General features: G+C 36.7%; 1 protein-coding gene across 1 annotated transcript in view; it reads left to right on the top strand.

The window, feature by feature from the left end:
- Positions 1 to 12,522, top strand: part of SLC36A4 (solute carrier family 36 member 4) — a 94,776-nt gene that overhangs the window by 20,533 nt on the left and 61,721 nt on the right. Inside the window, exons 7-8 of the mRNA XM_027895418.1 lie at positions 225 to 452; positions 1,234 to 1,332. Coding sequence (XP_027751219.1) covers positions 225 to 452; positions 1,234 to 1,332 — 327 coding nt within the window. The remainder of the gene's footprint in view (positions 1 to 224; positions 453 to 1,233; positions 1,333 to 12,522) is intronic.

The following is a 12,522-nucleotide window of genomic DNA, read 5'->3' as shown; positions in this document are numbered from 1 at the left end:
GCACCTAGAGTACAAGTCCAGGAATCTCAAAATTCCTGTCGTTCACCCTGTGAAACAGAGAGACAAATTTCCCGATAGGAAAGCAGCAGTGTGACTACATTCTCACTACTACCACTGTTTAATACGATTTTTTTTTTTTAATTTGGTTGGTTTGGGGTTTTTTGTGGGGGTTTTGGTGGTTTTTTAATGTGTGGTTTTCTTTTTTTTTTTTTTTTTTAATAAAGGTCCATGAAGGATTCTTGGAAACTAAGATTGCTCCCATGAATGTTAGTGCCACTGGCAGTTCGTCTGAGAAGAGGAATATAGATTTAAGAATATACATGCTGTGTTTCCTGCCATTCCTGGTCCTCCTGGTCTTTATTCGTGACCTTAAGAGCCTGTCCTTACTTTCATTGCTTGCCAATCTGTCTATGGCTGTCAGCCTGGTGATCATTTACCAATATATTGTTAGAGTGAGTATAAAAAATTTATTATCTGTTTTTTTCAGTGTGGCAAGTTGTGTTTGTTGCATGTGGCAGTTGGTCTCTGATAGATATATACTGACTGACAGTTTCTGAAAGGCAGCATTATCTTGTATTTAATTGAATCATCTTAATTTAAGGAGGTGCCTTAAAATCTGTGTTATGGTCTAAATACAGACTTTTATGATGCTTTTGAAAGAAAGGATAATGTTGCTGCACTTAAGATAATAAAAAATGTATTTTGGTGAGTGGGAAAGGGAAAATGGGGAGGAAGGCAATAAGAGATATTGACTGGTTGAGGAGGCAGAAGAAGTTATATAGAAAAAATCGGGGAAGATAGTAATTAATTATTCTGTAGGAACTCAGGTTGTAATAAAGATATTTTCTTTTAGTGTCCCTCATGGTTATGAAGAATATCTGTGCAGTATGAAAGCAGATCAGAAAATTCAATACACTGAGAAATTTGCAGAAGATTAAGCTTGAGATGTTCGCTTTCTCATTTAATTCATGCTCCCTCATATACACCAGTGTGATACTTTAAATGTGAAAATTTCTCATGACAGTAATAGAAACCTAGAATAAATATATCTGCAAGTGTCTGTGTGGGAAGGTGGCTATAAATGTGTATAAAGGACTAAGTTTGGGAGGAAAACCGGGATTGTAAATAACAGTGTCAACATTTACTGAATTTTCTTTACTATAACATAATGCATCAATCAAAATTTTAGGGACAGCTAAAGTACTTTACACTGTTTTGCTTTGTTTTCTGCAGGATATCGTAGATCCTCTAAAACTGCCTCCAGTGGTCGGCTGGAAGAAATACCCACTATTTTTTGGGACTGCAGTATTTGCTTTTGAAGGAATCGGTGTAGTAAGTGCTCTTTACTGACTCTTCAAAATCCCTGGTTCTATGCTAGATAATGGGATACAGGCAATTTTACTCCTGTTATTATTTGCTGTTTTTATTGAAGCACTAATCTGCCACACTGGTACGAAGAGGGTTAATTTGTCTGGTCGAAAAAGGCAAAAGTTGAGAACAAAAAATCCCCATCACAGGGGAGTTTGGTGAATACCGACTACTACTTGGACACTCTCCCAGATTACAAGAATGCCTTTAGTTCCAAATTAATTGAGACAATACTGTAATAATAACTAGTATCATAATATATTCTGTAGTAGTATAGAACTCAGTTAATAATATGATTATACTGTAATTATAGTGATTCAGCAGCTCAGTTTTATGTGATGAGTGTGTAAAAATAAAAGTGCATTCAGCATCCTTCTTTTCCTTTGGGGTCAAAAAGGACTAAGTGATTTATAAGAAATGTATTATTCTTCCTGCTTCAGACTTGTCTATAGATCTGACTTGATAGAGATGAAGGTGATAAGGAAAAGGATAGAAATTTTCAAATTTTTTTTTTTTGATTCACGACCTTCTGACAATGAAGCTCAAGTCCTTATTTTTTCCTGAAATGTGTCAGTTATATAGACTTATCACTCAGAAAATGGAGTTTTTAAAAGTGGTTCTTTTTCAATCTCTTACTCAGTCAGACATCTCAAACTGGCAAAGTTTGCAGGTTAGTCAACTATTTTTGTTCCCTACAATATATTTTTAAAAATAGCCAAAGAGACTTCTGGGAATGGTAGGTCATAATGTCTTTAAATTGTTGGGAAATTACTTTATGTGCTTTGTTTGTTATATAATTACATATTTCCGCAAGTGTTACTGTATGCTTAAAACTGAAAAAAACCGAACCGCTTCCTCCCCCACCGTCCCCCGAAAAAAACAAACAAAAAACTCCACAAATTAAAGCAACTCCAAACCGGCATGCAATTAATCTGAAATAATTGTCTGTCATTGACATAACATAGAAGATTTTCAAGTCCGTTTTCTTTTCTTGAATTGTCAACTCTGACTTAAACCAGATTATATTACCTCGATGCTGTGTTATCAGTGGCAGAGGAGCTGAGCAGGAAAACTTTTTAACTCCTATTGTGTTGCAAAAGAGTGTTTTCAAACTGTTTCTCATATGTGAACTGACAGATGCAGAGCTTTAGCCACCCTATATCTGAGTGTGTCTGGGACATCTTTCATTTTGTCATCTAGAACTTTCATCATAAGAAATCAGCTGTTTGCCTGAGATTATTTGATGCCTATGGGTCTTGGGCAAAAAAAACATGCTCAGTAAAACAGACTGCACTTACTATGTGTCTTATGTACAGTAGGTCTGATACATGTCCCAGTTGTATTTGATTTACTCGTGTGCTGCATAGGACACAGGTGAGTATTTGTGGCCAGGAAATCCCAAATGAGAGTCCTGTGAGCCTCAGGAAAGTGGGGAAGGCTTATCGTTTGATAGCAGTAGTTTATTGAATTATAGGTAGGGAATTGATTTATGGTAATTATTTTCTGGCACATTAGATCCCACAGTGGAGAGCTCCTTAAATTGATATCAGCAGCAGACTTCTGAAACCTCTGACGAACTGCCCAGAGCATTTGCTTGATTGAATCCCTGGTTGTTACTAATGACATCTTTAGAACTCTTATTTTTTTTTTATCTTTTATTCAAAAGCATATGATATAGGGTTCATTCTATTTGTACCTTTAAAGTACAAAAATACTGCTGTTTACAAACTAATTAAATGTTTATATTCATTGTGTTTTGATACACGTTTTATGTGTGTGTTTACATTACAAAGGACCATTAAAAAAACAAGGCTACCTTTACAAATTAAAATTAGCGTAGAGTGCAAATCTAGAGCTCAATGTTTCTTCCTTATATGCAGAATGATATTAACATGTCGTCTCTGGCTCTCAGGGATATTTTGGACATGCAGACTGTTTGTAGTGCATGTTAATGCCCTGCTCTCAGGCACCATAGAGAAGATTTGAAGAAAAATATTATTTTATGGATTTGAATAATCAGAACTAAACAAAGTTGTTAAAGCATGAAATAAAAAAAGATGAGTGAAGCAAAGCAAGACAGACATTTCCTCTTTACATAATTAATATTTCATACAATTCTTGGTGATTAATTTAATTGATAACTAGTTATTACAGCTCCATAAGTTACCATCATAGACCTATTGTATGTAGCTGGTGTGTGTCAGCTTGTTAGCTTGTGTCTTATTTATTGTCATTCCTATATCCATGGTTGAGTTGTTCTGGTAAGGAAAAAAAACAACACCCACCATTTAATTAGATTGGTTCCTTAGTCTACTTTCTCTGACTGCAGGCACTCAAAATAGATTTTTACAATCTTGGTCTTGTAGTTTTCAAAATCTAAACTAAATTTAGTTATCTAAAATCAAGATACTTGATTTTAGATTTTGTTCTGGAATGTCTTGCAAATAACACATTACTGGGAAGCTGTCTGATCATGGCATTATGAACAGAAGCCTTAAGGTGTTAATTTTATTAGAAAAGGATTATGATTGATTAATTTTATGCAGTAAGTTGGCCGGAAGCAGTTATGAGGTCTCATTTTTCCCATTCCTTGATTCTGAACATGTGTAATGCTACTTCTCATGTGAGAGCTGCCAGATTATTGGACGTTATGAAAAGGGACAGTAAATGAAGTTCTGAATTTTTGGGGCTGGTTGAGTCATCTTAAGCAGCACTAGACAAGAGGGGAAAAGTTCCCTCAGTGTGGGTTTTTTACCACCATCATTATGTTTAAAGTAGTCTTTCCTGCTAAGAGTATTTAATGATGAACTACTCAAGTAGAGGAATAAATGATCTATAAAGACACAGTACAAAGCAAGGTGCTTGAGCCATAGCAGTTGGGAAGATTTATTTTCACAGATGCATAATTGATTTTGGTTTTATTAGTAGAAGAGAGGGTAATGTTGCCAGAAAGCAAGTGGCAGTTTATAATGCATGGTCAGTGTGGAAACTTGTCTGTCTGGTTTCTTCGAAGCAAATAACAGGGGAAAAACTCTTGCACAGATCTTTTTTCCATCCCACTGTTCCAAAAAGCTTCTTATATACTGATTTTTTTTTTTCTTTTAGTTTAACACTTGTCATCACTTCAGATATGACTATTGTTCATTATTAACTAATAAAATTAATGAGACTAATAAAACAGAGGAGTCTAAAGTCCTGTTCACTCTAGGGAACATATTTTAGGGGAGCTGCAATGATTCAGCAGATTCATAGTAAAATTTTCTTCTTGATCTTGAGAGACTATATTTCTCTTATAGATGGTAAGTGTATGAACACGGGGTTTGGTTAAACTCTGTCATTAGCTTAGGACTGATTAGCTGTGCCTGTGTAATAAGGAAATCAGCAGTATGGAAGCAATTTGGAATATTGTTGCTTTAGCTATCATTGATCCCTAGATAAATAGACTTTAAGAACCTCAAGTTGACTGATTTGAGTCTGTAATAACTCAAAGGAGGGGAGGAAGGCTATTTAAAATTGAAATATAGAATCTCAAAGAAACCAAGGCAGTGCCTAGAAACTAGCACTTGTGTAATACCAAGAGCTAGTTAAACATTTCATCAGCCAGTGTTATAAAACTATTTTGAGATATTTTTCATTAAAATAAAGGCAATTGATATAATGAATTGATGATATTAATATGATGAATTGAGCTGTTCATGTCTGCTTGTGAGGTCAGTCTAAACTCTTATTTGATGGCAGATTTGAACAATTTTGTCATTTTGCTAAAGTCCAGACAAGTTGTTTGCTTGTTGCTACAGCCTCTGGAATAAGGAATAAGGTTAGTGCTATCAAAGAGCTGATTAATGTTAATTCATGCTAAACTCTGAGTGATACTTGTAACAGGATTAAGAAAGCTACAGCCAGTTTCTTGTGCTATTTATTTCTTTGCTCCCTTTTTGAGTTGTCTGTAAAAATGGGGTCACTGCATATTAGTAAAAGGTTCCTGCTGCAAATTGTGAATGTCTTGTCAGCTGGGTGGTAGTCATTACTGTGTGGAAAGAGGACAAGTTGGCAGCAGGGGCAGCCAGTGACACCTTGACACTGAGTTAGCAAACAGCAGCGGAGAGCTTAGTACTGCCAATCTGGTGGTTATCATTTACAGTGTTGAGAACTGTTTTGTAATTTCAACACCTTTAAGTTAAGATTGTAGTATCATCAGGATGACCTTGTGAAAATCATATTGACTTCTGACATCAGTTCAGTTTGTGGAACAGTAATGGCAACAGAAATGCAGGACTCTAAAAATGGATACAACAAACTACTTAAGATACTTGGGTTTTTTTAAGCTTTAAAGTGAAGATTTTGGTTCAGAAGGCAGTAAGTTGATTAGGAGAAGGAGAAAATGTATATTTAGCCCTGAGTGGACCTTTTTGAATACAGGACTCTGCTGGGGATGAGAGATTCTGCAGCTGCTTCTTTCCCTGTGTGCTTTTGCTTTCTTCTGGCTGTGGTTTCTCTGTGCCAGATGCTGCTGCCTGGCAGATGATGGGGCTGGTGTTCAGGCCGCAGAACATAGGAGAGAACCAACTCTACTTACTTGAATACAGGAGCTGCAGGTGATGTAATGCAGTGAATGTGTCTTTCATGGAACATGTAACATTATTTTGTTCGAGTTATGATGTTCAAGTGCCTCTTTCATATTCCAAAGACGAGTAGGCCTGGTTTTATAATGAATGTGAGATTTTTGTTACTGAACTAAAAGTAACTTCAGACTGAGTGTGCCCAAAATTTAGTTAAGCCTCTTGAACACACTTTTTAGAAGTGTAAAACCAAAGCCTTTAGGCTTGGATCTCTCTGTAGCATTACCATGTGCAGGTAGTAGCTTTGCATAATGTTGTGTTTATGTAATAGCAGTTACACTCAATAAATATTTTGCAGCAAAAGTCTGGCTAGCTTTTTCTGTTCTAGATTTAAAAAATCAAATCCAAATGTGAAAGTCATATTTCATAATAAGCTTCAAGGGGGAGGAGGATTAAATAGATTCATAACATTTACACAGGAAATATGATTTTCTTTCTCATTACATATAAATATGCTAAGTTAACTACTGCTTGTACAATTGAATATGATTATTTTTCTCCACCGTTGAGTACTGCAGACAGATTAGCTTAGTGAAAACATTACTTCCCAACATTAATATCAGGTTTGGAAAATAAGACTTCTTATATTTTAACCTAATTCTTAAAAATGTCTATTCAAACTGCTTTTGAACTTGGATATCAGAGCTTTGCAGTTGAAGATATGGTGGTATTTGTATACCAAAAGACAGGCTCTGGAATCACTTTAGGCAGCAGCTAACCAATTCCAGAAGATTTAAAAAGAGAAAACTAAGTGGATTATAATTTTAAAATGTCATTATTTGGATTTTGAAAGTAATGCAGATGAGCTTGTTAGGCCTGTGGTTTTGAGATAAAAGCCTCTCATTGTCAAAAACTCTTTTGCCAGATTAATATTATCCTTCAAAAAAATAATAATAAAAACCCCAATGGCAGGCTTCTGTAGTCCTTAAGACCAGACTGGATTTGATAGAAGCAGACATTTAACAGGTAACAAATATGACATCATCTAAATTTACTTGGGCCATCATCTACTTGGCCCGGGATGTATCATTTCATTGGTGTTCTTTTGAGATGATGCAAAAATTTGTATCCTCAAAACGTGAAAGGTGGGAGTTCTCTGAGGATGTTTCTGTATTTGGACAAGAAAGTGTAGGTGACTGGATTTCATGACTGTGGAGATGACCTACTCCTAAATGTTCCTGGTAAATGTGGACTCTAAATGTTGTGTCAGCAAGAAATGTGTTATAGCTACTGTGCAAAATCAGTTGGGTTGGATGTCTTTTGAAGATGATTAATGTAAGAAAGGAGGAAAAAGTTATGAGCAAATGTGTTGAAATGTGTAGAGAATGTTGTTAGATGTAGCAGATAAAAAGATGTTGTATCAGAAGCTGTAAAAAAATGCATCTTCTGCCCTATTCAGCTGAATGTTGATAAAATATCAGACAACTTGGTATCACCTCTCTATCAAATTAAATATTCCTTCCCAATATCCTGACTTCCTGATTATGGAGAAACTTACTTTCACCCTAGAGAACCACTTGTTTGTGCACAGTCTACCTTTAGTACTTCTTGCTTTAATGGCAAATCTTAATAACACAAACAGAAGAATCCAGAATATAACTTTCTTTCAGGCAGCATCCCATCTCTTATTCTTGCAACATCCGCGTTTCTTTTTCCTTAGAAAAACTATGATACACATGCATTTTCAATAATAGGACAACAAAGGCATTTAAGTTTACTGCTTACTCGCCTGAAATGTTTCTTAATGGTGACTTTGAGAAAGGGAGCAAAGGGCAAGAGTGACAGTGTGCCAAGCTGTTGTGTTCTGCCTTGCCAGCTTGTGGCAGTTGGGTTTTGGGGTCTGAGACTTGGCTTCAGTGAGTCCCAAAAGCTAATTCTTCTTTTTAGATGTGACCCTGTCTTAGATTGAAAACGTGTCTGTCTTAAGTATGCATGCAGTAGAGGCAGAGTGAGGCATGTACTACTTATGCTAAAATTACATATAATTAAGAAGCATAGTTGTAAAATCACAGAATCGAAGAATATGCTGAGTTTGAAGGGACCAACAAGTATCATCAAGTCCAACCCTTAGCCCTGCACAGGACCATCCCCAAGAGCCACACCATGTGCCTGAGAGCATCGTCCAAATGCTTCTTGAACTCTGTCATGCTTGGTGCTGTGACCACTTCCCTGGAGAGCCTGTTCCAGTGCCCAACCACCCTCTAGGTGAAGAAAAATTATCCTAATCCTAAACCTAATCCTCTCCTGACACAACTTCAGGCCATTCCCTTGAGTCCTGTCACTGGTTACCACAGAGAAGAGATCAGTGCCTGCAACTCCTCTTCCCCTCACAAGGAAGTTGTAGACTGCAGTGAGGTCTCCCCTCAGTCTCCTCTTCTTCAGGCTGAACAGACCAAGTGACCTCAACTGCTCCTCATACGGCTTTCCCCCCTGGCCCTTCACCACCTTCATTGCCCTTCTTTGGACAGTCTCTAATAGCTTAATATGTTTCTTATATTGTGGTGCCCAAAACTGCCCACAATATTCAAGGTGAGGCCACACCAGTGCAGAGCAGAGCAGGACAATCACCTCCCTCAGCGGGCTGGTGATGCTTTGCCTGATGGCCCGCAGGACACGGTTGGCTCTCCTGGCTGCCACGGCACTGCTGACTCATATTCAACTTGCCATTGACCTGAAATTATCTGTAGCTTATTTTGCTTCTTTGGAGTCAGATTTTTTGTTCCCCTGGCCCATCATTCTGTTACTCTTCTAAACAGCTGCTATTTTGAACTTACTTGTAATGGTCTGAGGCAAGATTTCCTTTCTGATATGGTTCTGAGTAACTATTTCTCTATGGTGTATGGAATTGTCTAAGTAATATGGAAATATTAGTCTTCAGTATGTGACAATCCTTTTGAATATAGCTCTGAAGAGGCAGGAACATTAGTAACTTTTCCTGGAAAGAACAGCTAGCTAGAATAAAGACTTGCATCTTTGGTTTTAGATTTTAATATCTGCCATTTAATTAGCAGCATCTTTACCATCTATAATAAGATTCTATGCTGCCTTTTCAGTGATGAGGCATTGCAGCATATGGGCATGTGTGTGTCCAAACATAACAATAAATAAATAAATTTTAAGTTCTAGTTTACCTCCTAAATATTTTGCCAACATATTTATTTTTTAAGTTAAATATACTATAAGTCATAGAATAATTTACATTTAGTGGACCAAGCATGATGGAGACAGTTGAAAAAAATTGGCTGAAAATATGGCTGAAAATACTAATTTTTAACTGTTAAGCCAGGAGTCCAGAAATTTATGATCGTATACTGTACCTTTATGTGTTATCGTAGTAGATTGAAACATACCCTCCAGCAACGTTTGTGTTTCTAAGTGAAAGCTGAAGATTAAATAAATATCATAATAAAGTAATAAATAAGGCTCTTAAGCATAAAAAAGGGAAAAAGAAAAAAGAACCTCTGTAGAAAATGTGAGGTTTAGATGACAAGCGAAGTAGGATTTATACAATTGCTCCAAGCATTGTTAAATCAAGGCCATCAGAAGAGGCAAATAGCATGGGTTTTGTTTTTTTGTGTATATGAGTAATTCATTTTTCTGGTAAAACAGGTAGGAAACTACTTTGCTGGAATCTGAGGAGATTGGTTTTTGGAAAGATTGAAATTGCTCAGCAGATTTCAGAAGGTAGTGTTCTGTAGTGAGAACTTGTCTTCTGGATTTATTTATTTCATATAAAACTTATACTATAAAAATTGATGTATGGTCACCATTTGGCTTGCATCTTTCCTTGGGTAATAGTACTTGCCTTTTTATTTGCAGTCATGAGAGATCTGTTAAGGAAAATTAGATTGTTTATTGTACGTCTTCCAAATAGTGATCTTCTGTATCTTCCTAAAGAGAGTGAGCTTTAAAAACGTATCCAAAAGTGATTGAATAAAAGCCTGTTGCTTACAATATTGCATGAGACTTTTTCTGTGCAGTGCAAGAGGAGGTGAACAAGGAGAGGCAAGCAAAGGATAGCAATGTAATAAGGATGCATGTTATGATCATTATTTTACTTGGAGAAGCCATACTTCTGCTGCAGACAGTTCCCTGCCATTGTATGGTTGTAAATCCACCTTTCAGTGTGTTTTATTTTTCCTGAGTAAATGGATAAATATATTGGGTTTAATTTTCAAAAATTCTTGAGTTGTCTGTAGCTTAAACTAATCAAATCTTTTGTGTAGGTGTCTCTTCTACCTGAAATACATCTTTTAAAAGTGCCAGGGATGGAGGATTGCTTCATTCTTGCCGTTCTAGTGGTATTTCCTGAGAAAGGGAAAGATAACCATGTGTATTTAAACACTAAGCATGTCTGCTGTTAAATTATCCGTTACAAGATTGGCCATGAGAATTAAATCACAGTTTACCTGATTACCTGCAGGTTGAATTCTCTTGTGAGGTTTTTTTTCCTCCAATCATATAAAACATACAGTAGAGATTTCTAATCAGAATCAGGCAGTCCCCTGCAGCTTAGTTGCAGAAAAGACTGAGCGTAGCAGGACATTCAAGGCAAGGGATGGGGAGACAGTGGTATTGTTGGGGGTGTTAATACCTACTTCATGGAGCTTGAAATGAAAGGGGAAACAGTTTGCATAATGGATGACAGCATATTAGCCAGGTTATTTCAAAGATTCAATTATGCTTCTTCGCCAGTAAATGATGTGTACTTTTGAATTTATTTGGTGGATAAAGGCTCGATGGATTATGCTCGTTTTGTAATTTGAAAAAACCAAAAGTTGATTGTAAGTAAATGAACCAAGTATTAAGTTTCAAGGAAGATAATGGTGGTGACGTATGCAAATGTCTCAAAAATGATAGGAAAAGCTCTGTCAAGCAAGTGAAAGAGAAAAATGATAGAGAATTTATTCAGTGAGGAGGGAAAAAATGATGGAAAATGAGAAATTATGAAAAGGACCAGTTTTGTCTAAAATACATTATTTCATAAGTGTTTGGGGCTATGACAGGGACTAGTGTGAAATGAGGGAGAAAGAGCTTGAAGGAAGAAAAGCATGGAAATAAGAAGCATGGAAGTGGACCATTTAAAAAAAAAGTTTGAAAAAAATAATATTTGAAACTCTGAATCTCAGCTCATCTCCCTGTTCTCTTGCCTGCATCATTCTACCTCCAATGACCTTGCTTGGGAAGACTATTCCCCAAAGTTTCCGCTGACCTTAGTATTTCCTGTCACTAGGTCGTACAGTGGTTGTGTATGTGCTTATAGGTCTGAAGAATGTGGGAGGTGTTGGACTAGGTGAATGATACTGCCTCTTGTAGCAGAAATGGGTGTTTGCACAAGCACAGAGCAACAGCGAAGCCTTCGTGTGTCATACTGTGTTGATGCAATATCCCTTTTGAGAGGTGTTATGATGCAGTATTGGGCAGAGAGAAAGAATAAGAGGTGTGGATGTTTTTTCTCCAAAGCTATTCAGTTGTCTAGGTAGGATGTTACCTTTTTAAGAAAATAATTTAAAAGAATTGAAGAGTGAAATTAATTTCTTGCTCTAGAAAAAAAGGACAAGAAAGCATGTTCAGCTTCAGTGTTCCAGAAGGGAAGTAACCAAACCAAAAACTAAAAAGCATTTGTGAAAAGAACCTTATTCCTTTTGCATTCAGATAAAATGTTAGATTTTCTGAAGTCATCACAAGAGGGACTGTGCAGGGACTGGAAAGAAATTTTACATGAAAATCTATCCAGCAGCTGCCCAACAGTGACACAGTGTCAGAACAAGCACTGGCTCACACTATACCTCCTGTCAGCCTCGGTCTCCTTGTGAACACTTCACTAATCTTTTGGATCCTGATGGAATTTAACAGCTTAGAGAGCAGAGAGTTTGTGTAATATACATGTAATTGTTTGTTACTTGGCTTCATGTTAATCCAGCGAGGTGCAGAGCTTTTCAGCTTGTCTGGAACAGATGATACTGAATACAGTATAAAACGTGGCTCAAATTCTTCACGTAATTTCTATGGGCATCATTTCTACCATGGGAAGCATCTCCCGTAGTGACAGCAACTGTCTTGAAATGTCTACTGCTATGCAGAGAGAGTACCTGAATCTGGGAAGGCTTGTGCTGAGGCTGGGAAGGGACACTTGTGCTTGTACTGAGTGATGCAGGAAAGGCTACATCAGCATCCTCATCTGTTCAGTCTGGAGGCAGATCTAGTCTTGATAATAATTCAAGGATAAGCAGGGAGAAATTAGTATTTTTAAATATAATTTCAAGATCTACATATGTTATTGTGTCTCTCACTAGCGATATTATCCTATATTTTTTTAGTGTGTATTTTCCTTAAATTCAGAATAAATGAAGGTTGTAATGTTAAAGTGAGGTTGGTGAAATGAGAACACACATTTAGATGGCTATGTTTTATTCTTACCTACTCATTAGTGTGCAGGAAATTATATCACTGTGTTTAATGACTAAACTTGGTTTAATGGTTAGTTAAAAAGCAAGAGTTAGTACGCTTAACAGAACTGTCCAAGAATGGTTTT

This window comes from Empidonax traillii, unplaced genomic scaffold (genome assembly GCF_003031625.1).
Source record: "Empidonax traillii isolate 1590-97213 ecotype Southwest subspecies unplaced genomic scaffold, ASM303162v1 scaffold460:size473327, whole genome shotgun sequence".
NCBI classification, from domain to species: Eukaryota; Metazoa; Chordata; class Aves; order Passeriformes; family Tyrannidae; genus Empidonax; species Empidonax traillii.
The sequence above is the reverse complement of the archived record's forward strand: the minus strand, read 5'-3'. Positions and strand labels throughout refer to the sequence as shown.